This window comes from Amblyomma mixtum, chromosome 3, assembly GCF_055824585.1.
Source record: "Amblyomma mixtum isolate Tamu chromosome 3, ASM5582458v1, whole genome shotgun sequence".
Classification (NCBI taxonomy): domain Eukaryota; kingdom Metazoa; phylum Arthropoda; class Arachnida; order Ixodida; family Ixodidae; genus Amblyomma; species Amblyomma mixtum.
In genome coordinates this window covers 131904878-131932354 of record NC_143014.1, presented here as the reverse complement: position 1 = coordinate 131932354, position 27477 = coordinate 131904878, and the positions used below count along the sequence as shown (strand labels likewise).

The 27477-nt window shown below is 43.9% G+C and overlaps 1 protein-coding gene across 2 annotated transcripts; it reads left to right on the top strand.

Annotated features, from left to right (window-relative positions):
- The first annotated feature begins 2745 nt into the window (after positions 1-2745).
- LOC149351962 (uncharacterized) lies at positions 2746-27466 on the top strand. 2 transcript variants are annotated; one of them, XM_089581189.1, is made up of 9 exons: positions 2746-3111; positions 3880-3949; positions 6852-6911; positions 7513-7779; positions 9947-9979; positions 11898-12009; positions 20001-20234; positions 25908-26008; positions 27134-27466. In XM_089581189.1, exons 1-9 carry the CDS (start codon positions 3055-3057, stop codon positions 27226-27228), a joined length of 1029 nt encoding a protein of 342 aa, XP_089437315.1. In that variant the 5' UTR covers positions 2746-3054; the 3' UTR covers positions 27229-27466. The 2 variants fall into 2 exon arrangements, with proteins under 2 accessions (XP_089437315.1, XP_089437316.1); XM_089581190.1 differs by lacking the exon at positions 2746-3111 and adding an exon at positions 3632-3695.
- The last annotated feature ends 11 nt before the right edge of the window (positions 27467-27477 follow it).

The window sequence follows — 27477 nt, the reverse complement described above, 5'->3', positions numbered from 1 at the left end:
GCAATCTACTGAACTATATGGGCTCAAAACGGGACTATAAGGTACCTTATAATGGTCTTCGTCTTTCAATAAGTAATTTAACATCTCAAATTGCCTGTATTTTCAGGAATCGGCGAAAAACAGCATTCAGCTGCGGCATAACTTTTCGTCCAGGCGAGCAAAGAAGCCAGTTTGACAGACTGCGCCATCTGGCGAGCGAGGTTAATTTCAAGGAGCAGACGACACGCACATCCGAAGAAACCGCGCAACGTGCGCATTCCCGCCACAAGCCATGACATCGGTTGCCTCACCGCTCGCCAGATGGCGCAGCCTGTCAAAGTGGCTTCTTTGCTCGTCTGGACAAAAAGTTCTGCCGCAGCCGAATGCAGTTTTTCGCTGATTCCTGAAAATGCAGGCAAGTTTAGATGTTAAATTACATATTGAAAGAAGAAGACCATCAAAAGCTACCTTGTAGTTGGCGTTTGCGCCCATATAGTCCAGTAGTTTGCGCAGGAGAATTTTTTCTAACACTGACAGATAAATACGGAACAGGCGGTAGGTGACGCTATGCCTGATAACGTCTAAAAGTTTGTTAGAGTGTTTCCTCTCTTATCCACTGCAGGAACTGTGTATAACGGGCTAACCGCAGTTAACCAATGGGAAGAACTCTTCGCTGCGCTTTCGGTTTAGAAAAATAGAGAGTACTTGTTGCGGGCGTTTGAGCAGAGGCTCGCGTTGCGTGCATTTTAGCATGCATAGCTGAAACTTCTGTCTTCACAACCTAAACAGTAATAATGCGATAGATTCTACCACATAAATTTTCCTTCCTCCAAGGACGGTGGAGTGCGGTTCAATCCCGTCGTGCAGCGCGCGCAAGCAGACGACGCTGTGCACGTTGGTTGACGCAGCAGCGACGAAGAGGAAAAACGGACGAAGCATTACAAGTGGGCATATTTTAAAGAAATGTTGATTATTATAGCAACAACAATGCATTTATTCGCGCTGCAATCACGCAGCCACCGGCCGGCGAGCCATGTGCCTTCCCTTATGAGAAAATTAAAGGTTTTTTAGTCTTGCTAGTATGCAGCGAACGGCATATGCTGTTCATCCGGCATGCCTGCACTATAATCACCCTGACATTCTGTTGAGCTATAGGGCCAGCGCAATGGCTACTCATGTTGCATCCCTCTGTCGGATGCTGCAGCACGTCGCTAGGGCTACGAAACTGCTTTCGTATTCCGCCACGTCCTTTCTGTTGGCTAGTTTTTTTCTGTAGATCTCGAGCTTTCGCTCTGTCCTTTCGTCTACCCTCCTGGTGTACCGGATGCATATGTTCCTTAATTGGGAGTGGTCGGATTCTGGTTTTGTTCCTTATGTCTGTTGGGATATTCTCCGTGTGTTTGAGCCGCGCTCGAGGTTCGATGCCTAGCTTTTCTAATATTTTTAGCCCCGAATGGCTGCGTAGGAGTCGTCCCAGCAAACCAAAAACCTCTCAGAGACGTCTAGCTAGACGTCTCTGAGAGGTTTTTGGTTTGCTGGGGTTGTTGTTGCGCTACTCTGGTAATGAGCTCGTCTAGTGTCCATGTTCAGAATGTTTTGGGTGGATGTGTACGGGAGCAGGCCCATAGCGGTTTTGACGCCTTTCCTGATTAGGATTTCAATCTTGTTCTTTTCTGCTTTTGCCGTAGGTATGGTGCCACGTATGTGACTCTGCTGGCGAAGAATTTTTTTTTCGATTTTCTCCTAGAGACGCAACACTCTAGTACTATCCGGGGTCTCGTTATGGCTGTTCGTAGCACATGCTTCTGATGTACAATGCACTATTGTGCATCGTTATCGTAAAGACTTTTAAAAAAATGCCGCCTCACCCGCTGTCTCGTTTGCTGTGAAACGGCGCACAGAGCTTGCGCATTGCGGTAACTTTTGTCTCTTAGAAAGTGCTTACCTGCTTAGGAGGTGGCGCCATCAAGGGATCCCTGGCCTAAGCTACCAGACCTGCACCTTGCAACGCTCGCCTCGATGCATTCAGAGTTGAAGCGCGCTTTTCTGTGCAAGCAACAGATGGCGCCACCACCGGTCTTAGCGCGGTCGCTTACGGGATTACATGTGCGGTTGAACCAAGTAGGTATACCGTTGTAAAACTTAAAATATGCAGGCTGCAGATGGCTAATTAGTTGGGTTACGCTTCCAATTCTTTCGATTGCTGTCACCTTTAGCTATCATGCTCTAAATCTGTCGGGCGATGTCTTGGTGCAAAACTTCGCCCACCTGCGAACAGTGCCCGTCCGGGCCGCACAGCACGCAATAACAGCGCTGTGCAGTTTGTTAAGAATGTGAATAACTAAGATTAATGTCGAATCCAATAAAATTCGTTATGCAAACGAAATCTAATTCAACGCACCACTAGGGCAACTTGTTTTTTTTTTTTTTTTTTTTTTTTTGCAACGGCGATACAGCGTGTCTGCGTGTCGTCTGCTAAAAAAATCACTCAGCAGCGCCGCGATGTGGCGCTGCCTCTCAGCCCGGGATAATCATTTTGGCAATAACCCGTAACAAACGGTAGTAGTGTAGTAGCAGTCGTAGTGGTGGGAGTAGTAGGAGTCGTAGTGATAGCGTGGTAGTACTGCGCGCGCATGGGGCGCGTTTCGGCCGTACGGCGCTGACGTGTCTGCGTGTCGTCTGCTAAAAAAATCACTCAGCAGCGCCGCGATGTGGCGCTGCCTCTCAGCCCGGGATAATCATTTTGGCAATAACCCGTAACAAACGGTAGTAGTGTAGTAGCAGTCGTAGTGGTGGGAGTAGTAGGAGTCGTAGTGATAGCGTGGTAGTACTGCGCGCGCATGGGGCGCGTTTCGGCCGTACGGCGCTGACGTGACACATAGCGTCAGCACCTCCTCGAGCCGCTTGTAGAGCACGTGAGCATTTTCGATCCCGTGATGCTCTTCCATGTGCACTTCCCACACGCAGCTTCGAAGAATTCGGCGAGCCGCATTTCCCTGCCCGCACTTTCGGAGGGAGGTTTGTTTCGTAGCGTAGTAGGTTCGAGCCTTCGTGTCGCCATTTGACAGATTGAAAATGGGCCCCGAAAAGGATGCTGATCTGAAACAGCCCGACCCGGCGGCCGTTAGTGAGGTAAGGCCCCTAGCGCAACTGGCGTGTGCCGCGCAACTTCACTACTCCGCACCACCGTCGCCGCGGCGCATGGTCTCTGGACCGCGAGGGAAACGTGCTGCTGCTGAGGCGACATTCTACCCGCCGTACCACACCCGCGTTGAATTTTTAGAATATACGTTGTGTTGTACGTCTTTCATGTGTTTCGGCTTTACTTTTTTCGTTGTATTTCGCTTTTAAATGCATATAACGTTTGGCAAAACGTGTCCTTCCAGCCGTTTCGCTGACGACTCGAAAGGGCTTTGCTCTTATCGACGGCGACAGACCTTGAAAGTTTGGCCCATTATCGCGTAGACACGTTCTATTGCGTTCTGGATTTAGAGAACGCTCATTTTGCCAGCCGCCACATTTCATCGAAGAGTGCTGTTTGCACATCACCGCGAGCGCGCGAGGCGGGCAACTCTTCGGAAAATTTTGTGAAATTGGGCGGCTCGGCGTGTCTCGTTGGCATGCCGTGATGCGCAGGAGTGGGTGGGAGGTAGGAACCGGGCTTCATATGTAGCATTGTGTCTAAATTGGAACAATGCCTGCACCCCGAACGAAGCGTAAGAACACGTAATAGTAATTCTTCTTCGTCGTCGCGTCACGCGCTGCATGACTGCGAGCAGATCGTGTTCGATGGAGCGAGTGAGCTAAAGCGCGCTTGCTTTTAGAACCTTACTGCGTTTAGCTGTTCTTTTTCGCGTCAGTGGTTGGCGTTTGTCCGTGACACTGGCGTATCTGTTTCAGAAACCAAGCCATGGATCCGAGGTCCAAGAGAAGAATGCTGGCGGTGAAAAGGCTGCTGCACCTATGGCTGGTATAAAACGTTTTTTCACGATAGCTAATACGTCTTCAGATTGTTTTGGATTTCCTTATGAAATTTTGCTATATGTTGTTAGTTTACCTGCCCAAAGCTTTGGGACTTCGTGGTGGCCCACCGGCATCGTGGTGGCCCACGCCCCCAAACCTCTTGTAGCAATCTAAACTTGCCAAAATTATCGCTGTTCCTTAGGCATCATGGTACTCGAGGTAGCACTGTTACAAAATAGTGCCCGTTGCCTTCAGTGGCTGTGTCGTCAATTGGTCACTGTTATCTGCACTGCTGAGGCTTGCTAACTGCAGTACATTGAATATGTCATTCAGTTAATTTTTACAGTCATAAAGATTCCTTTTTATTAAAGTGCAGCAGCATTTTTTAAGTGCTTTTCTGTAATGTACTTGTGGTGCCATTTTGTTTTGCCATGCATATGTTTACTGCTTGTGTATGTTGCATGATCGTCATATTTATCATTGCCCTTTATCTTGCATTGATTGCCATGCTGCTGGTTGGTTCAGTGTGGTTATGTTCAGCTTTTGGCAGACTAAATTTTCATGGGCGATAGCAGAGAATATGGAGTTGTACCTTTGTTCCTAAATGGTGCTTGATAAAAGCGGGCATGTCTTGTGACATTAAAGAACCCCAGGTGGTGGAAATTTCCGGAGCCCTTCACTACGGCGTCCCTCATAGCCTGAGTCGCTTTGGGACATTAAACCCCAATAAACCAAACCTTTGGAATGACATTGAATTTAGCTTGATAACTAATATAGAACTGAGAAGTGGAACCAGGATGGCGCCACTTGTTTTCAGCCATTCGTCCTGAGCAGCCCTGCATTAATCTTTGGAGTTCACCAGCAATACTTTGAAGATTTCTTCTTTGTTTTTCAAGTCTTCTTATTGGTATATATTGATCGAGGGTGTGAAGGTGGTGAGCTTTTTTCTATAGTATTATTGCAGTCGTTGAAAGGAACATGTGTCCCAGAAGAACCTCCTTGTTTAATGTTCATCAGTGTGTATATTGCACACAAACAGCTTTGCATGACTTTGCACACTTTTTATGAAGAGTGATGAATCGCTTGTTTGCATTTGTGCTCAACTCCCATCTGTTGTGCGATCTCATTGCACATTGAACTCCAGGTGGCCATAATCTAGAGCCCTCCACTGTGATGTCCCTCATAGCCCATGTGTGTCTTCAGTGCGTTAAAACCTACATTTTTTTTTTTCTTCAGAGTCATATGCTGTATGCCGAGGCACTCTCTGCAGCATCTGCTGCTATATGAATTCCATGACACTTTATATACTGTCACGCACCTGAGCGGTGGTGTGCTTGCTGAAGGACGTGTGCGATGTGGCTGCTGCCTTTTTCATTGCAACCTTTAGAGCCCTGTTTTTGCCTCTTATTCAGCCATGGTGTGTTGCAAAAAAATTCCTTTGCAATTATCGCCACAACCTAGCATACGATGACTGGGCACTTTTTTCCTTATCTGCCTTAATTTTGAACAGCCTCCATATAGCTGCAAGATTATCATTCAGTATAAGCCACAAGTTCTGCAGATGATGGCTTAATATGTTAAGGTGGTGGAACCTTGCGGCACTGAATTGTAATAACTGCTAGTTCTGCTTGCCGACCAATCATTCATTGGCACTTGTGAAAACATTTATTCCACTTTTTATTTCTCGGGAAATAAATCTGAAGAGCCTCATTAGATTCACATGTCATTATGAGAATGTGCTTGCAAAGCTTGAAATTAAGGCCAGTGGCCTTCTACATTTAAGGACAGGTTGAAGTGCTGGTCTCACTGTTCCAGTTGTGCTGGATTTTCATGTGTTGAAAACAAACAAGCTGTGCATTCTGCTTGATGGTTCAGACTTTTTTTGTAATGTGATTTGTGCAGAATTGGTTAAGCTTGCTTGCTTTTGTTCAGTTTAAGATTATATTCCTACTCCTTCTGTTAATACCAGTTTAATTTTTCTGTGATAGCGGTACCAGTGACACTCAGTGAAAATGCCGGTATCTGTGAAGCCTCAGCAAGTGAATCTTCCATCCACCAGCAACCCACCTACCTATACCCACTATAAGCCCATGCAGCAGCCGAATGAAAAGAAAAAAAAAAAGCGGACGAATTAGTGTGGCTAAGCCAAATACTATGAGTTACGTGAGCTAGCACTTTGGTTTTCACTTTAGTTTTGGCTTGAGGCTCTGTTTTCAAGGTCAGGCAGGCTTCAAAAAGATCGACGAAATCTGACTCAAGTTCAGCTAGGGGTATGACGCGATAGTGTTAATGGGTTAATGCCCATATGTGCATTATTGATCATTCTCTGCTTTGTATTCTTAGATTGCTGGGAGTCCTCATAACACTTCTGGTGCAGTGGTGCAACTGTTAAGTGATGCCATTGCCTTGCGATGGCAGGTGCTGGCACCAGTGGGGCTTGCGAGACCCAGGTTGCTCAGGAAGACAACCTCAAGGTCACTGAGAGACTTTGGACATACACACATCGGCGAAATCCTAGATTGAGTGTTTTAGTGCTTGAGCATCAAAAGCAACGGTGAAATCAAATTCAAAGAAGCAGTAGGAAAGCCAGCTGCCCTTCATAAGCACCAACCACCTCCCCACCCCACCTCCCCTGGATAGTGGCTGCCCAACCCCCCACTGGCATCCTGCACCCACCACCCCACTCCACCTCCAACTCCAGAAGTGCCACCCACCTACCTCTGCCCACCTTCACCTTCCGGAGAAAATGGTCGCGTGTGTGAAGTCTCAGCTTAAAGTATAAGCATTTGCTAGAGTAGAAGCATCAAAGTAATCATTGAAAGTAAATCTGTTATCACAACTTTCTTGCATCGGGTTTAATGATTGTCCTGTCAGTTTTTTTGTCTCCAGATGAGTGCTCCTCTTTGCAGAAACTCAGGCAGCAGAGACAGTCAAACAAGATCCTGACAAAGCTGCTGATGCAAATGAAGGTACGGCTTGTGTGGCTAATTTTTAGATTTTTAAACTGGATTTGGCTTACTGGATGTCTTGGTGCAGCTATTGTAAGATTTTCATTTCCTATTGATTTCCTATTTCATAGTTAGCAGATCATCTTTCCTGGACATTTTTGACTCAATGCTTTGAAGAAGTGGAGTAGTGAATTTGACGTGAGGAATTTGAATGGTGTAAAAGTTCATAAACTGATATGGATTGATGGGCTCTCTGGAGCAGGCATTGTGTACACCACATGAGTTCGGTTTGAATGCATTGCTGCACGACTTTTCAGGAGTGCAAGCTTATACGGGCAGCGAAGTGACTGTTTGTCTTCAGGCATTTCGTTCGATTGCTATGATGCATGGTGCTCATGCTTGGCGAAAGTGTTGAAAAGCTTTGAAAGAGCAGCAAAAGAGCATGGTCTGCAAACGTTAATCTTAAAATACAAAAAAAGTGTCCAAGCAAGTGATACTAGCTCATTTGGAATATCATGCACGGTATATCATTCAGTGATCAATTTTGTGGCAAGTCTGTGCATCTTGTTGTACTTTGTCGGTTACCTTGCATTTTGAGACCAGAATGTTTCTTGTTTTTCAGGCTTTGCTGAAGGAACTGGTGCAGAAGGGCACGATGGTCGTAGGCGGGCTGTGAACCGTGCCAATGGGCGAGTGAGTGAGGGCAGCCTGAGTGGCCGCCCTAAGCGACGCAAGCCTAGGAAGGAAGGAGAGAGCCTTAGCCAGAGTGAGCCTGAGGGCACTGATCGGGAGAGTGGACCTCCATCCCGCAGTAGTGGCCCACGGGGCTACTACCGTAACAGGATGCCTCGGGACCGCTCCGACACGAGGCCACGTGTTGACATGGATGGTGTGTACATTTTGGCTGCTGTGCCCATTGTTTTATTCACTGCACGTTGTGATGGTTTTGTGTGCTTGCACTTTTTCTTAGTATTGGCCAGTGGTATAAAATGAAGACTGTTTAGTTTTCTAGTGAATAGTTGGCTACACTTGGGAAAAAATTGTGCTGTCTGTGGGTGGTTTTCAAGTGTAAAAGTGAACTGTTATCATATTAGCAACTTTTTGTTCATGGGTCATGACCTTGTGGTCGCAAATTGATCTGACATTTCTGGGTGATTACTTCGCTTTGGGAATGAGTTTCCCTGCTCTGAACATGCCTAATGTGGAAAGCATGCCTAAGAGCTGCGACTCTTGTTTCTAAATGTGCTTCCAAACTGCAATAAGCATTGCATATGCCAGCAAGCCTTCGCTCATGATAGGAAGAATGTGTGGTGACTGGCAGCTTCTTTCATTGGATTTATTGAGTGTAGAACTTTGTTAATTAAAAATCATTGGCTGCTGTAAATACTCAATTGAGCTTTTTCCTAAAAGGAAGCAAAACAAAAAATAAAATGTTCAACTGCAAGTAGTGTTTTGGAGCTGCCATCACTGCACTCTTCAAAGCTGGGGTGTACGTTAACGATGAAGTGCTGCCACATTTGGTGCTTGTGTGGACTCTTCATGGTTGCTGTTGTTGCTAGTCCCTAGAATTTCTGGGCTGCTAACGAGGGAGCATGTAGTGGTGTGATGGACATGCGTAGCGAGCGGTTTTCCTAATGTCCCTCATCAAATCAGTTGCGTGGTGTAGTGTTGCCTGCGTACCTCTGATGTGCACGCACAGGCAGGTGTTACATTTGTAGGGTCCTGTCTCCAAAAGTGTCCGGTAGTTTCAGTTTCAATTCTCAGTTTTGCGCTAGACTGTGGAGACAATGGCTTGGCCACGCTTCAGCCAGCCAGCAAAGTGCAGTTTCAGATGCTGATTGGCATGTCACGTGTTAATTCATTGATTGTTATAAAGGTCATTATTTCAGACCTCCAGATAATTAAAACATTTCTCTTGGTCCCTTGAAATCTGAATAAATGGTGTTCCTGAACGGTTTTACATCAAAACCATGGGGAAAGTGACCGTTTTAGGTTTCAGTAGTTCGTTTTTCTGTAAGAACTACTGCATTTAAAATTGTATGAAATACACGAAAACAAAGCTAATAAATGCGCTTTTTAAGCATATAAATTTGAATAATGAATTGCGTGTTGCAGCAGAAAATGTTTTCTAAAAACAAGGTTTTAGAAAAAAAATTCAACTGGACTTGTAAACTTTACGTGCTTGTATCTAAAGGAAGAATGTTAAGAATTTTCTGAAACACGCAAGTGTTTGGCATTCTATTGGCCATTGGCCAGTATCTGTAAAAAAAAATGGAAGTTCCATCTTGAATAGTATTCTTGATACAAAACAACTGGAAACCCTATAGTTGCTAAATTTGAATTGTGATTTCAAACTGCAGTATGTATTGCATCCGCCACAAACTGAAGCGTGGCAGTGTGTATTCTAAGGTGGTTTCCGTCGTCACTGATGTCGGAACGGAATCGCAGTGCAAAAACAGAATTTTCAGATTCGTTGCGGCTTGGGTCATTGATGAAATCGATCGTGGGCAAAGTTTAGTCCTGAAATTTGTGATGTTTTGGAGCATGCTTCGTGCATGCGGAGGCTGCCAAGAGACAAACTGTACTGTGTGTTCGGAGCCGGTTTAGAAAGTGCCGCCTTGTGGGAAAAAACATCTAAAACGAAATTTTAGTAGTCTAACTACAAGCCAGATGACTCGGTGTGCCTGTAGGCAACATGGAAGGCTCCGAAATCGTTTGGCGAAGTTGTCGTTAGTGGGCAATGAGCCGCGGTATGGAGTCTTCGCATCTTTTCAGGGGGTTTAAAAAAATGCTGCTTTGGGAAAAAGGACGACTACATTGAAAATGAAACTTCAGTTCTCTGACTAGAAGCCAGACGCACAGCGTGCTTATAAGCAACACAGAAGGTTCCGAAATACGTGTGCGAAGTCATCGTTTACGAGCTTACAATGCTTACTGGGCGAGAGAAGGAAAGAGTTGAGTTGTATTTGACTAGGCTTTTTGAAATGTGTACACAGCAAGCTACTTGTATTTGTGTTCAATGGTGACTGTAGATTCATTACTTTTTCTCCTTTCAGAAAGCATCCCAGAGTCTCATCGCTATGTCTGGGGTGAGAATGGACAGCTTTTCTTGGACCACATTATTTTTGCTTTGAACACCACTAGGGGATTTGCTTTGAACCATAAGCTTAATAGTTGGGATGAGCAAATTGAATTTTGCGTGTTTAGTGTTCATAAATATTTAGAACTACGAATACTGTGAACTTGTGCATGAGCTTGAATTTTCATGCTTTCCTGATGTAGCACACTGATTGGCTTGGCTTGCTTAGCATTGGCTAACCAGTTTCAACATATGCCCATCACGCATTGTCCTTTTTTTTCTGTACCATCTCAAAAAGAGTGTTGCAGACATTCGTCAGTCTTAAAAGTAAACTTGTGTGCATATTCTTGTGGAACAATCCTATCATGCTGTAGATTGTGTGGAGGTATAACTTGAAGAAGGATGGATAGCTGGGCGAGTTTGTAATAATAAATCGTGGGAGGGAACAGCGCGAACAAAACGACAGACGAAGCAAGAGGACACAGACGAGCGCTGACTCGAAACTGAATTTTTTATTGAAAAAAGAAAACATATATACATATATATATGTTTTCTTTTTTCAATAAGAAATTCAGTTTCGATGTATATGTTTTCTTTTTTCAATAAAAAATTCAGTTTCGAGTCAGCGCTCGTCTTTGTGTCCTCTTGCTTCGTCTGTCGTTTTGTTCGCGCTGTTCCCTCCCACGAGGTATAACTTGAGCTGGTTTTCAGCATTTAAAAATCTTTTAGGACATGAATAACGGAGGTTGCAGTCTTTGAATTGCAGAAAATGCTTTCTGGAATCTTGCTGCCACAGCTGTTGTAGTGTCCAGTAAGTGCACACATGGCATGTTACTTCAGGAGCAGCTTGGGTCGCAGTTGGCAGTTGCACCCTTAAAGTCGAAAGTGTGTAATCCACCATGAACCACACTGTCGGCCAATTACTGTTATCCATTAATGGGTTGGTAGTGTATGTAATGGGGCTAGTGACAATGAAAAATATCTGCAAGACTGCTGTAGGATTCTCAAGTGCTTACAGTGATGTCCCCAGTGATTTTGTCTCCGCATTTATTGTACGAACGCAATCTTCATTTCATTAGATGTACAGACTCTATTTAAAGAATGAATTCTTCATTTCTTGTTACCACCCTGGGTGGTCGAAATTTCCGGAGCCCTTCTCTACGGCGTCCCTCATAGCCTGAGTCGCTTTGGGACGTTAAACCCCAATAAACAGTCATTTCTTGTTAGCGTTCCTAGGTCTCTTTGCAGTGGCCAACATCTAAAATTGCTTGCTGCTGCGAAGCTCTATAGGATATGCTTGTGGGAGACATTCTCTAGAGGCTGTGACCCTCTGCTAAAATGCAAAATTGTGCTTGTGAAGTTTCCAAACCGAAGAGGGCAGTAACCTGTGCCATAGTGCCAGCACTGATGGCCGTACGTGGTGCTTGTGCTGCTGTAGTGCATATAAGCTAACGTCACCGAATAGGAGTGAGGGTGCTGCATGTGTTGTACGAGGAACACACAGCTGTAGCAGCTGCATCCCTACAAATGCGATGCTGGCAATAGTCTTGCAAGGGAAGTCATTAAAAAAAAAAAACTGCTGAGAAAGATGTAAAAAGTTCAGGTTTAAAGTTAAGACCAAGTTTATTCTGTAAGGGTGGAGTCTCCCACTGTTTTGCATTGGGCACTTGTAATGCAATTTGCTCCTATTCTAACAGTCTTGCCAGGCTTGAACACCAGAGACCTCTCCATCTTTCAAGTTACTAGCATGATGTCGGTAGGGAGCTGCTGAAGGAAAGGATAAGTACACAGCAGGTATATGTTGAGTATTCTTTAGTTCTGTTATATCCACATCAGCCTGTGTGTGAGGTGTTTGGATGTACTGTCTGGAGGGAGTAATATTTTGGAGCAAGTTGCTCCATATGCCTATCTTGTTGCCCCTACTGCAGCTGACGACATGTTCAAGCGCTCGCTGTACGTGGGGAATATGTCGAGCCAAGTGACCAAGGAAGAGGTTCGCGCCCTGTCAGATGCCATCCGCAGTGTCCGCTTTGTCAACAGGTTTGTCCTACTTTGATTAATGAAGTGACCAAATAACATTGATTTACAGGACTAAGCTGTGTGCAGCACTGTAAAGGTTTTTTTTTTTTTGATGCCCAGAGTGGGAAGAAAAAGTATTTAAGGAATTTTGCACTGGGATAGTCTCGTGTGGGAATTGGCATTGTCGTGTTTATACTTAAACTTGTTCTTAAAAATCTGCTGTTTGTGGGCAGAGGGGCAGCACTCTGCATCTGCACTGCAGCGACTGTTTTCAAGGCACAGGAAAGGTGGAGGTCCAGAGTGATGACACCTGACCATGGCTGCTCACATTTTGAGATACATGAATAGTACTGTATATACTCGTGTAAGGGCCGCACACCCAATTTGGCAGCTGGTAAATGTGGAAAAAGTCAGCCAAAAGAATTTCGTCATTAATGCAGTGAATTGGGCTTGTTGGTATGTAATTGAAAAAGACCAGCACAAGAAAGGACAGATGAGACGACAAAGGTGCTTCTGTTGTGTAGTCTGTCCCTGTCCTTTCGTTCAAAAGGTTTCAAAAGGTTGCACTGTGCAAAAAACTAAATGTGGTACAGTACACTAGTGGCGAGTTTCTTTGTAGCGCCGCGCTGCCGCTAGGCTTTAGCGCTGTAGTAGTGTGCCATTCGCCTGATGTTGGTAGGCCTAGCGTGCTTCGCATCGAAGCCGCAGCAAAAGTGTTTTGAATCTAGCTATAAAAGATATAATCTTGTTACCAGTTACTATCGCACCATAACCTACCTTGCATTAAAATGAATGTATAATTGATTTCCGCAAGGCCAGAAGCGCGGTAAAAAGCAGGCCAGGCGGATGCCACCTCACGCTGACAGCCGTGGATCGCTCGCTTGGCGCGCCACTCTGAACAGTCGGTCACTCGAGCGCCAGATCTTCAAAGGATTTTGATCTTAACTTAGGAACACGTGACGTTTGCCAGTAAATTGATCTAGCAGCCTGTTTCATTTTTTGCGGTTAATTTGTGCTCGTCATCGGGCACGCTACCTGTGATCCATACTCTCAATGTATTGTGTACCTGAAGGATTTGCTGGGACTGCGCTAATCGTCATTAAAATGCTTGTCACAGCATAAAAGAGGGACGCATAATCGGGGCTCTGCTGCAGTTGGAAAAATTTTACTGAAAAATGTCGGTCCCATGTAACGGCCGCACCCCGTTGAAACCATGGAAAAAAAGTGCGTCCCTTACACGAGTATATATGGCATTAGGTGAACCAAGAGGTGTTCATTGCAGCTTTTCTTTTGCATTTGAGGTTGTAGCACAGGACTCTACTGTAGGCTGAGGGCTGCATATTGCCCCTAGTTGTTTAAGGCACAGTTCATCTGATAGTTGTCAGAAGTGAATGGGCGTGTTGGTAATGCATTGTAACTGCGCTTTGTTTAGTTATATTTGTCTGCTGTTACTGGCCGCTTGTCATGCGAGTTTCAAATTCTGAATTTTAGGAACCCTTTGAAGTCTCAGAATTCGGCATGATTGACAGTGGCTGTGGCATGCCTGTTCATGGGATTGCCATGTTAATGATTGCAGGAGTGGGCAAATGTTTTGCATGTATTGTGCTGTTGTCAGCTATAATACATTTGAAAGTGAGAAACTTAAAGTACTATTGGGGACAAAAGTATTCAGGATGCGTGAGTGGTAAACAAAACTGATAGTTCTGTTTTTAGCCAACTGATTGAGACAGTTGTGGTTGTGAAATTTGTCATATCCTATATGTGCTAGTGGAATGAGGGGATTACTAACAAATGGGGTAACTATGCAGCAAGGTCACCTTTCATCTGTGTCCCCGATAGCGCCTAGTAACAAGTACAGTACAATCTCGTTACAACAGATAGGTTTCAACGAATATTTGAATATAACATAGCAAACTGCCATTTTTGGTTGATCTTCCTATCTTTGCCATTGACTGAACTTCGTTAACTGCGGATTCGGTTACAATGTACATTCAGATCGAATGGACACAATTAAGTGACCACTAAGCTAGTTTGGTGTTCGTTGTGTAGACTTTTTGGTAACAAGTGGTTGACTTCAAGTTCTCTGGTGTGTCTTGGCGATGCGTCAACGGCAGTAGCTGTTCTATCAGGGGACATTTTGCACCACATCACTCTCTCCGGAGTTTTTTTCCTCCATGGTGGCGAAGAGCTGGTTGATTGTGGCAGTGATGCCCACTGGCATCTATATTAGGCTGAAAAAAAGTATTGCTAGCATCTCTTTTAGTCCACATTCCTATGAGGTGCATGACAGTTCCTCAACAAAGTCCGAATTATTGGAGTCCAAAAAATTTATGTTACTAATGCAAATAGGCCTGCTTCAAACACTGGCTACTTCCCCTCCTCCAGTTCTGTCTGTTCATTTTCAATCCCTGGCTTGCCTCAGATCTCCCTGAAAATAAACGCTCATGTATAATATCAAAATCTAATAGTCCTAGAGCTGCTTTCTTTTAGAGGTGTGAAGACTGAATGAGTAAACAAGGCCTTTTATGTAGCTGTGTATGGCTTGACGGTCATTCGGGTTATAATACTCACTTATGGTTATGTCTGTTGTGGCCTTTTGATTCTGCAACAGGCCAAAATCATGGAGTGTCGGGGGATTTTAGTAATGAGATTGTAGTGTACGTGCTCTAAAATTGATCTTTGACGTGTTCTGCATTGTGGTACATAATCTGGTATTAGGTATGCTGTGCATAGTTATTGTTCATATGGTCAAGGACAAAATATGTTAAGTTCATTTCAGTTGCATAACTACAGTCAAGTCCACTTATAACAATACTGGTTATAACAATATATCGGATATAACAATGGTCGGTCATGGCACCATCAGGTTTGCCATGTGTTCTATGGTAAAATAAACTGCTTATAGCAATGCTGTCAAGGCACATTATTGGTTATAACAATTAAATCTGGTAATTGAGTGTCAACCATTACAGAAAAAGAAAACAAATGCTACGACCACACCAGCAAAACCATGCTTACAACACAAAAGCGTGCATGTGTGGGGCCGACCAATGGACTAAGCTGGCGCAGCAACGCCACGAAAGCAAAAGAGGCAGGAGTCATCGCGTCAGGAGAGCTGCTGCATTGCTGCATTGGCTACGCACGCCATGCGTACCCCTAATCAGTCAGTGCAGCGTGGGTGCATGCAGCCAGCGCGGTTTTTCTCTTGTCAGCTGTCACCGCACCCTTGGTTCTGCATGCTTCTTGAATTTCCCATAAGAATAGCTTCCAAAAAACCGGCTTGATTCCTGTGACGTGGAGGTGCGCAAAGCTCCCGGTGGCGCAGTGATGGCGGTGCTTTGGTCATCGGTGAACGGTGAACATTGTTGCGGTTCCCTGAAGTTCGATTTAACGAGCTTTTACAGGCATTAGAACAATCAAACCCCTCTGGGTATTTACTGTCAATAAATGCTCTGAAGTTTGTCATCCTTTCTTTTTTTTGGCACAACCCTGTTATAACAATTATTGGTTATAACAATGGTATTTCCATGGCACTTGAATATTGTTATAAGTGGGCTTGACTGTATAGCATTGAGTTTCATTCTATGCCTGTAATTTGCTCGTATGCAGTTACCTAATGCGGAGGACATTAAAAGCTAAGTCGATAATTGTTAGAATGTTTTTTTAAGTGTGTGATCCATGAGCTCTTAATTTTGAAATGAATTTTAACAAAGGTATATTCTGTAAATGAACTGTGTGCTTTTCTCTTCAGTTGTGCGTGGTTGATGGTGAGTTTTTGGGAAATGGCTTTTTTCATTCAGAGGTTGGTTTCTTGCATGTCTGCTGCCATGGTTGAGTTGCATTTTGTTTGTTTTTCCCCGAAAATTGTTTACTACTTTGGTTTTGTGCACACTTCTCCTTGTGAAATTGCTGAGCATATTGAAGGGGCTGTCCACTCGTATGTAAGCTCCCTAATTCTTTTACGGGAAGAGGAAGTTTTGCACCGGAATTGCCTGGTTCCTTCATTGGCTTGTTAAAAATGCCGTATTAGATCAAGATGAGCTTTCCAATTTGTGGCCATTCATTATTTAGTACTGCAGAGCTGGCAGTAGTGGAGCACTACTATTGCACTACTATTAGGGTAACGGAGTGGATTCCAAGAGAAGGCAAACATAGAAGGGGGCGGCAGTAAGTTGGGTGGGCGGATGAGGTTAGGAAGTTTGCGGAAGAGACATGGGAGAGGCCTTTGCCCTGCAGTGGGCGTAGTCAGGCAGATGATAACTATTGCAAATGGGGCATAAGCTGCTAGAAAGTCCCTAAGCGAAACATTGCTGTGGTAATTTTTGTACTTGCATTTCAGATTGTTGCACCACTATCATGCAGATGTGTGCATGTCTGTTTTTACATATGCATGTATACAAAACTATTCACATGCTCCCGATGACTTACCTTTCTGTTCATTTTGAAGGCAGCACTTTTCAGTGTACTTTTAGATCAAAACATGTATTGAAAAGAGGGTAAGTGCCAACTTACAGAATCTGATTAAAAGCTAATGGGTATTTCCACTGGTCAGTCCTAGAACTTCTTTTGCTTCATGGTGAATGCATTTTTCAGTCAGTATGGATTGGGTTGGCATGTTTTGTTAGTGCCAGGAGAGATTTTGCTGGAACCCATAGGGTGAGGTGCCACCACTTCTGGAATGGCCAAGCCACGTTTGCCTGTCCTTTGTGCAAAGCAACTGGTGGATATCCCTGTGTATATTTGTTTACGCTGCTGCGTTATTGAATTAAGTAGCAACACTTCTCACCTTGAATGATTTTGATAGTGGCTGTAGCTCAGAAGAGCAGTAGCAACAGTGGTGATGAGATGTACCATCGTGAAATGAAGCACGACCTTGACAGCTGCATTGCGAACTCTGAAGCACGAAAATGTTAGCTGCTGGAGACTGCATACAGCTGCATAGGGTACTTAGTCGTAAAATGCAGGCCACCGCATTACTGGGGACGCGTAATTGAATTACGTTGTAGTGATCTTGATTCCTTTGAAGATGGAAGCAGCTGCATGAGTATTCAGTCAACTAAAATCTTGTCTTGATGTTTGCACTTCATTATTCATGCTACTTTTGATGCTGCCAGTACAGTAAAACATCAATTCGGGCATCAAGCGACTGAGAGAATTGTTTGGATTATTCAAAGGCCTGAAGTAACGAATGTCTCCCTTCCTCCTTCCTGCCCACCCGAAATTGTCAAAAACTGTCTGCATTGTTGTAAATTGATTTGGTAGAAACATGTGCAGTGGTCAACTGAAGAGGTGAAAACAGTGCAACGATGATTTTTTTATAGTTCCATTAGATGCTTTACTGCAGGGAATGTTGACGCAGAAGTGCTGTGAAATGGTAAGGCCTCTGCCATGGTGTGATGTAGCAGTGCAGCCTCCTCACCAGTGGCTTAGTTGCATGTGAAGAGGCACCACTGCTCAAAGTGCACAGCTTTGGTGCACACAAAGAACGGGAAAACCCACAGGGATAGAAGTGAAATGTGCATCGGCACTGGGATGGCAAACCACCTTCTAAAAACAAAGACCACTGGTGCCTCATTGTCGAAATTGCGTGCAGCTAAGCACTGCTGGCTGGCCCATGTGCGACTGATAGCCGCCAGCACGAAGCTTCAAACGTGAATCCAAAAGTAGGACTGAACTATTTTTCTGCCTTGTTGCCCTGCACTCATGCCTGCTGTTATGCACATGTACATTTTCTTGCTGTTTTGGCCGTACCTCAACATGGTGCTCTAGTAGGAGCTATTCCGAATTAGCCGGTGGGAGCCCACCTATGTCCGAATTAAAGAGCATCTGATGTCAGACATGCATTGATGTTGGCTGGGACAATGCCAGCAGTTCGGATTTTCGAATTATAGTTGAATTAACAAGGTTTTACTGTACGTGCTTCATGAGAGGCATTCATACAAATCTATCATTTCTCATTGGTTATAAGGCCCTGTACAACGGGGTGCATCTGAGTAGTTAGTTGTAGCATACAGTTACTCTGCTTCATTATGAAGCACTGCTGAAGACGAAAATGGGATTATCAGGTGCTTCATGAAAATTGTGGAACTTGCTGCATATGATAACTTCTGCCCAGCTCCCTGCCAAAAGCATACGATTTTCAGTGGTCAATGAGGGTTGGGTCACTGTGTGCCTGATCCATTTGCTCTGCTGTAGATATGCCACATCCCAAATGACCAGTGGAATCCATAAGTCGTGTATGCCAGTACATAGTCGCATGGCGGGTTGCGTTGTTGGTGCCAAAGTTTCGCCTCTGAACATTGCTCAAGTTTGCCTTTACTTTCAGCACAGACATAAAGATACCATTCCTTATTTAAGTAGTAATGTCGTGCCTGATTGCATTGATGTTTGGAAAGGTCTTTTCACAATCGTTCATCAGATTTCAGCCCCTTCAAATGTAATAGTGGTACCAATGTTCAACCTGGGAGCTCTGTTCGAATGTTTCTCCACTTTGCATGTACTGTGTGGAAAACATTGTGTCCAGGGAGTACTGGGATCTCTCTTGGTCATCTTTGTCAGAGTTGGTGCGTTTCAGAATGCAAGTTTCTGTGACAAGTCTGTAGGATCAGAAATTAAGGGTTGGGGTCCTGAGTAGTTTTCCGTGGCATGGTGTCAGGACTATTTAATGGCACTATCAGCAATGAATGAAACGCGAGCAAGAAAACTGGGATGGCAACACAAATGCCAATAGATAAGCTCCTGGAGAGCAAACACAAGCGAGGTTGGTTAACACTTCTGACGAAGAGTTCTTGTGCTTTCAAAGTGAGATTACCCTCCGCTAGTATTGAGCTACTCCTCACTAAAAGCTTCTTGTTTTGCTGTTCGTGGCTCAGTTGTCTTGTTCGCATTTCATTTCTTGCTGGTAGTGTACATAAATTTATTGTGAAATGTCAACGCGTTACTGTGCCAATGAACAAATTTATCTCGACATGTCCTTCTAGTCTAAACACATACTAAAAGGAAAATTCTTGCCATTCAGAGAAGGGATGGGAAATATGCATGGTTTGCAGGTTTGCTTCTTAGGACAGCCCTAAAGAGGTGCTATTGGGAGAAGTGTGCGAGCTGCAGTGCACATGTCACATGGACCGTAGTTAAGGGGGGACACTGGTCTTGAAAAGAAAATTTTATTAATTTAGTCAGTTATGAAATTTTCAGGGCACATGTATTTTTGTGTGCTGATTCTAGATACGTCATTTAATTTCATGTAAAACAATTCCTTGAGCACTTATGCACTTTTTCTGCTAGTATTTTGCGGAGAGTTTTGAAGAAAATTTGCTGCGGGAAACTCGCTGAAATGTATGCCATTGGGTTCTCTTGACACCAAGGAATGCAATAAGAGTAAAATTATTATCCTGGCTCTCATAGAACTTGAGTAATAGGGTACTGAAGCTACCACTTCACACACAGGAATACACATTTTCCTTCTCATTTCTGAAGCGACAACTTCAAAACTCTAACTTAAGTTCCATGATAGGCAGGAGGACAATTTCACCCTTATTGTATTCTTTGGTGTCAAGAGAACCCAGTGGCATACATTTCAGCGAGATTTCCACAGCAAATTTTCTTCAAAACTCTCCGCAAAATACTAGCATAAAAAGTGCATAAGTGCTGAAGGAATTGTTTTACACGAAATTAAATGACATATTTAGAATCAGCACACAAAAATACATGTGCCCTGAAGATTTCGTAACTGTGACTTCATTAATAAAAATTTTTTTTTCAAGACCAGTGTCCCCCCTTAAGTCTGGCTGTGACGAGTTTATGAATCTAGTATTTCATGTGGAGCTGCTTGACCCTTCGTAGAGCCTTGTTTCTGTTATGTGTCATGCTGTTGCCCTTGTTGTGATAGCCTGCCACCCTAGCCTTTTACTGTGCATGGCTTTTGTGTAAGCAAGTCATTGTCCTTTTCTTATTTCCCAGTACCACGAGCTTTTTGCCACTGCTGCCGTCTCTCGCCTGAATTTGTCCTGCAGGCGCAGTGCATTCCTGGACTTTGAGAGCCCTGAAGTGGCCAGTGCACAGCTGGAGCTGCTGCGCAGCATGCAGCTCAAAGGGCAGCCACTGCAGGTGGAGCCTAGTCGACCTCGAAGCAGCACCTCATTCAAGTCCGACCGTCTGCTTTATGTACGAGGGTTTCCAGATGACAAGGGGATGGATGCCCTTGGGCCACTTTTCCCCGATGCCTTGCTCATTGACCGCCGTGAAGGGTAAGTGCATGGCAGTGGGCACTGTGACTGCTTCGCTGCATGGTTAAGCTTCTTTTAGGCACCATTGAGTTAGTATTAATTTTGGTCTTACTTTGACTAGATTTAGTAGTTGAACCCCACTATGAGACAAAGATGTAGCAGACACTATCAGGAATGAATGAGCTGCCGCAGTGGCTAAGTAGTTATAGTGTTTGGCTGCTGATGCAAAAGAAGCGCATTTGATCCCAGCCGCGGCGGTTGCATTTTGATGAAGGTGAAATGCTAGTGGTCCATGTACTGTGCGCTGTCGGAGCACAGTAAAGAACCCCAGGTGGTCGAAATTATCTGGAGCCGTCCAGTTTGGCTTTCCTCATAGCCTCAGTCTCTTTGGCACGTTAAACCCCATAAAACCAGACCAAACTATCGGGAATAACATTTTTCACTCACTTCTCTGGCCGCCCCTCTTATTAGAGGGGCAACCTCTTTAACGGACACCGGGTGTAGAAGACATTCTTTAATAAAGGACAGATAATCTAAATTTTACAGCGAGAGCTGTAATAGCTTTGAGCCATTTAGTCTAAGCAATTTAGGGCAAAACAGCAGCCACATAACTCGTTAAGGGGGGATGTGGGGATGTGGTCGCAAAAATTGTGAAAAAAGTCTATTTTTGAAAAGTGCGCTTTTTCTCATCTCCAATACTGTTTCTATGTTGTACTGAAATATTTCACCCAAAAATAAACTTTGAGTGCTCAAAATAAATACATTTGTCGGCATCTACACATGCCCTGCGTGCTAGCTTAGAACTTTCAGGCTTGTTTTCTCGAAAGTTTGTTTTGAGCTTAATACCTTGCTCGTGGAAAGCGTAGCTTAGCAATGGGTGCATGGATTTTTACTCAGTTTGTTTTGCTGTGATCACTGAAATGTGGTCTGCATCGAGAAAGTTTCAGATTTCAGATTTACTATTTAGGCTTGCATGTTTTTATTACATGGTAATTAGAGCTTGATACATTCTACACATGAAGGGAAGGTGCATATTGTGTCCTCCAAATAAAAGAGCAGAGAAAGAGGGAGCTCCGCTTCAATGCTCAAGCGCTCGCTGGCTTTTTAATTGCTTCTTCGACTGGTCGCTTTGATTCAGAGCTCGTCCCAATCTGCACGCTCTGAGCCAGAGAATCAGAGCTGGAGGTGGCACCATCAAGCTGAATATGCAAGGCTCTTTGAGAGCAGTTACATGAAGGAAACGAGACACTAAAGCTTTTCGCTTGGCTCAGACTGGTAGTAACATTTCGTGCATTTTATTTATTCCGTATCGTATCTTTCTATCAAAGCACATCTATATTCCATCCTTGGAGCGCTCTCTGACAAAGCTGTTCAGTCGGCACCGCAGCATGACTTCCGAGCTTGGTCAGCGTCGTCATCCCGACCAGTTCGCCAGCTGACACTGCTACTCTAAGCCACAAAAACATCACTTTCACTGTTCACATGTGTACTCTTTGCACGGTACACATTAATGAACACAGTTACTACATTCTCAGTCACAATAACAGAGCCGCAGCGATGTCTAAGAAATGCAGGCATAAATACACCGCAGAAGGCTCCTCTCACTATGGTTAATGAATGCAGCGTGACAAAAATGAGGTCAAATGAAGTTGACAGGACAGGTGCTGACTGTTGGCACTGACAGACCAACAAGCCAGCCCAAACAGCCACTTTAGTTCCTCTCGCTAAGCCTTTTCCATACTTTGCAAACGCCGCTGGCTGTATGCACAGCGAAGAAACGTTCAGAGGCAGCAGCGCATAATTATGAACTTCATTCTTGGGAAGCTTGTGCATAACTCGAATGCAACATCAAAATGTTGCCACAGAGCTACTTTTCTGCCTGCCGCCGCCGCCGCTGGCCACCCCATTGAATATTGCAGCCATGCCGGTGCCATGCTAGGATTGGTGTTAGTACCCACGGGACCCAAAGCGCCCCAATTGCTCTGGAAAGAAAGTCAAAACGCCTCAAGGCGCTCTGAGCAGTAGGTGAGCACTTGGAAAGAGCCTGCCAAATGCGTTCAAAGCATGCCGTTTCGATCAGCCGAATATGTGGTCTCCTCCCAGAACTCTTTAGAGCGATAGAAAATGACCAGTCGAAGACAGCATAAGCGTACACTTGCCGGGCTTGCACAGCAGTGAGGCGAACAAGCCACTGCTGTCAGCGCTGTCAAGGGTGCACTACATTATAGATAAGGTTCATAGATAAGGTTAAATCTGACGGAGCGCGTAAAGAAATAAAAAAAAAAAGCTGAGCATGGTGGCAGTTGCCACCACTCAGTTTCAAAGGGTACACTCCTATCTTCCATCCATCCATCCATCCATGAGTCTTGGCGCTCTGCCAAGTTCGCCGAGCTTGCCACCCCCACTGGAGCTCTCTTTAAGAGATGCATGCTTTTTACCTCTTTTTCTCGTCTGGTTGGGTCTGTGCATAATGGAGATTCAGTGATTTTGGGGTTAACCAGCCGTGGGTTACGCAAGAACTGCTGCGCAAAATAAGGACCAACGAAAAAATGTTTGTGCAATTCATGAAACCACTGGAGCCTTCCAAGCTTGAGAAATATGAGAAATACCGAAACCAGCTGAATACAGAATTGCGAACTGCTAAGCTAAGCTATTTTAGTAATGCGTTTTCAGTGGGGTCCAATAGAAGTGTTCACAACCAGTGGGACGAACTGAACAAATTACTAAATCGCACCTCAAAAACAACTATTACGACAATAATGAAAGGTGGTATACCAATAGGTGGGGAGGAACTGTGTAATGAATTTAATAATTACTTTGTTAACATAACCAAAACGTTATGCTGTCCCTCTGACACACCTGTGGGTTACGCGTATAATACACCATGCATTCCGGAATCCCTGTTCATGTATCCCACTGATGAAGGTGAAATAGTGAGTGTTTAGGAATCTAAGAAATAGCAGAGCTGAAGATAAAGATGGCTTTCAGATCAAACCCTTCAAATTTGCAGTTGACATAATAGCTCCAATACTAATGCATATCTATAATATAGCCATAGAATCTGGCATGTTTCCAAAAGAAATGCAGGTAGCAAAAGTGGCTGTCATTCACAAAGGTGGTGTTACCTCAGATATGGCTAACTACAGTCCTATTTCCATTCTTCCGATATTATCCAAAGGTCTGGAAAAGATAATTTATGTGAGAATCAATACTTTTCTAGTCAAACATTCAGTTCTATCAGACAGTCAGTTTGGTTTCAGAAAACAAAGGTCCACGGAAACGGCACTAATTAAGCAAAAAGAAATAATAATAAATGCGTTTGAGGAAAAGCTCCTTGTACTAGGAATATTTGTTGAGTTTTCCAAAGCATTTGACCTGCTTAATCATGCTTTACTGGTACATAAACTCAATAACTATGGAATTAGAGGTAACAGCTTATCTTTAATTGAATCATATCTGAAATATCGTAAACAAATGGTCTCCCTTAATAACACTATATCAACCTCGCAAGCTATCCTCTCTGGTGTACCACAAGGCAGCATTCTGGGCCCCCTATTATTTAATATTTACATTAATGATATATTTTCTGCTCCCCTTCCTGTCAACATAATAGCGTATGCAGACGACCTCACAATGCTTTCCTCAGGTAGCACAGAAACAGACCTGCTAGAACATGGCAATAAGTTCTTAGAATTCCTGCGTCAATGGTCCTTTAAGAACTACCTAAGGGTAGACATAACGAAGACCAAAGCAATAATATTCCGAGCTAAACACAGAATGGTGCGTGCAAATTTTGACCTTTGGTTAGCAAACAAAAAAAATTGATGTCGTGCCAGCTGTGAAATGTCTTGGTGTTGTTTGGACCGAATCACTTAATTGGGATAAACATACTGAGAATATCTGCGCTAAAATAAACAAGATTAATGGCATCCTATGCCGCCAGAGGCACACACTTCTGCCTAGAGTTAAATTATTTATTTACAATGCATTTATATTGCCACATATAACTTGTCTCATGGTCTGGGGGACAACAACCAAGCAAAACCAGATGAAAATTCTAATGGCGCAAAAACGAGCAATTAGATTAATAGCTAATGTGCCGTGGTGTACTCATACGGGTTCCTACTTTGCAAGGTTCAGTATCACTAAAATCTGTGTTATTCCCATTCAAGTTAATCTCTATGTATAAAAATGCTGTTTCAACTAAGAATGATCTCCTCTTATCAAGTTTCATCCTCATTCGTTCGATTCCATCTTATAACACACGGAACAAAATGTCATGGTCCGTACCTTTCTGCTGCACTACATACGGTAAGCAGTCAGTGACATATAGTCTACCACACTACCTCAATATTCTGCACAAGAACAACATCATACTTGAAAAGACATCACGGCATAAATTAATAACACTTATTCCTTTGTTTGAATATGTTTGAATGTGCATCATTTTGACATCATTATTAGAACATATATATATAGCTTTGTGTATCTTCTTTCTACTTGATTTGTATCTCTGTTGATTATAAATGCCTTTCCTGTACATAAAAATTTTGAGCAGTTTCTTTTTTCAAATAATGTCGAGTGATAATAGAGGTATAACATCATGCAAATGTTAATGTATATATTTTGTGGCTGTATTTTCTTTTGTGCTTGTGAGTGCGCTCTTCCACTGCTGTTGTGATTAGCTGCCAGGCGGTACCGCCGGCAGAGGGCGCAGGGTGGCCCTCAAGCTGAACCAACGCAGCTTTTTGCCTTGCGTCCTCTCTCCTCTGTTACTAATGTAACCTTGTGAGAGTTAATAAAGATGTATGTATGTATGTAAGTACTGGTGGCAAATTTGGTGTCAAAGTGGATTCAAAAGTATTTTCTGTCCGGCATAAACACACAAATGTTTTAAAATGTTAACCCAGATTGTCAAACCTCATATGATGAACACTGATATTACGAATTGTTGGCTATATCGAACTGTTCCTAAGTATTTTTAACGAAAACATGCATTTCTTGCTTTACACAGCAAATGAGGTTTGCCGTAAAATGGATATATTGAACTGCCAAGTGCCAAACTCTGCCCTCTCGGATTGTAGGCGGCAGGCTTTGCCTTGCTAGACGAATGACTGTTACACAAGCATGCACGCCACGGTTCATGCTTCATCTCTCATTTGCCAATGACGCCACAGAAAGTATAGCAGTGTGAAGAGGGCAGTCGTACCTGTCTGCGCCTCTCTTCACCGTAGATAGTGCCGCAGAACCAGCAACATGGTCAGTTGCTGTAGCTTTCCAGTAGCCATCCTGTGCTCACGTCAAATGTCATGGAGTGCCGGTAGTGAAAACTGACAGCTTTAGTCCCGGCGTCCCATTTTTCACTTCACACCACTGTGACTCTGGAAAGCCACCCTAGCTGATGTTTGACCTGCCTTTGCTGCATAGTTTTGTTTTGTGGCCTCCACAGTCGCCCCAAACGGCTTCGAAACCCCACTAAAACTTGGGAAAAGGTATCTCTCAGTTGCCATTCTTTCACGAGCCCTTCACTACAGCGTCCCTCATAGCCTCAGTCGCTTTGGGACATTAAACACCCATAAACCTTACCTGTTTGCTATAACGAGGTTTCACTGTATTCAGTTTCCTGTGCAGTTGTGACAATATGGAAACTCAATCAACTTTTGTCTCATTGTTTGTCTTTCTCTCTTTCATCAGTAAAGTGCTGCTGAGATTCAAGGATCATGAGAGTGCCATAAGTGCCATCAAAGAAGTCATTGCTCACGACGGTACTGACTACAAGTTTAGCTTTGCTGCAGGTGAGTGCTATGCTGCTGTCATTGACTGATGCAGGATTCGATCCATGGTACCTGATCAAAATGAAGTGTGAAATTGCTGAAGTGCTAAAGTTGCACTGCTGCAGAAAGGCTTTTAAAGGATATTCTTGACGGTGTCTTATGGCCATGGATGGCCATTACTGTACGTGTCTGTAGTGCAGTTTTAAAGGAATTACAGGCACCAAATTTTTTGTTGCTTTTCTTCCTTATATATGTGTATATGTGTCAATTTATCTACAGTTCATTTGTGCAGACATGCTTCATGAAAATCTAAAAAGGTCATTATGTGAGGCCTGTAAGTTAACCTGAGTTGGAAAAAGTGCTTGATGTCTAATCTATTTCTTTTCAAAAACTAACCCCCATCTTCTTCTACTGTTGTCATCTTATCCAGGTAATGTCAGTGAGGGTTGACGTAATGCTTGACTGCATTGCGTAATGAAATTTGGTGTCATTGCATACTGTGTTGGGCTGAGAACCTGTACCGTACTTGTAGAATGCTTGCACTGTACCACCTTCTGAATATTGTGCAAACATAACTAAACTTCACTTTATTTGTGCTTTCTGCCCCTGTATTGGTATGGACAACTGTTCTCGAAAAGCAGTGTGGTGGAAGAGTACAAGTGCAGTGTGGCTGCATTTTCAATGCCATTGTGGTAAAATCTCTTATCATACGAATCTCATGGGGTCGCGAAAAATATTTGTATCATCCAAAACATAATTTGTATGCAGAATTTATGTAACTTTTTTGACTGACGGGTGTCAGAGCCGCGCACCACCGGTCACTGCTCCCGATGTGCACCGCGCATCTGATGATCACGGCATCGGCAATGTATGGGCCGTGCACCACCACTCACTGCGCGCTGCGTGCACTGAGCCACTGGCATTTGCAGCGTCAGCAGTGTAAGGGTAGCGAGTACGTGGTGCTTGAGGGTGCAGTCGGTGCCCGTACTTGCGTATCATCCGCATTGGGGCGGAGGACTGTTCGTAATATCTGAATTTCTGCCCATTGTGCACAATGCACTCTGGCCAAGGCATTTTAAGAGTTCGTATCAACCGCGATTCAATCGAGATTCTGCTGTACTAATTACTTCTCGTGGTCTTTTTCAGCCCGTCCGAGATGGAACCGCAGGGGCCCGCCTAGAGCTGTCTGGCGTAGGCACCCACCTGGAAGGTTTGTCAAGCATGAGGCAAGGCAGGACTGAGCACTCCACGCCCCAGCTACCACTCTTCTTTTTTTTTTTTCCTTGTTCCACAAAGTGCAAAGGAGGCTTGGAGAAGACTGGTGCAATAAGGATACTGATGAAAAGCCAGGGTGATGTTAACTGATTGTCAGAGTCTAGCTTGTTAAAGAAACATTAAATTTCTGTTTTTCTTAAGTTATTTTATATTTTTATTTTGTTTTTATAAGGACAACAAATAAAGAGTGCCTTAGCAGTACAAGGCTGCTTTTG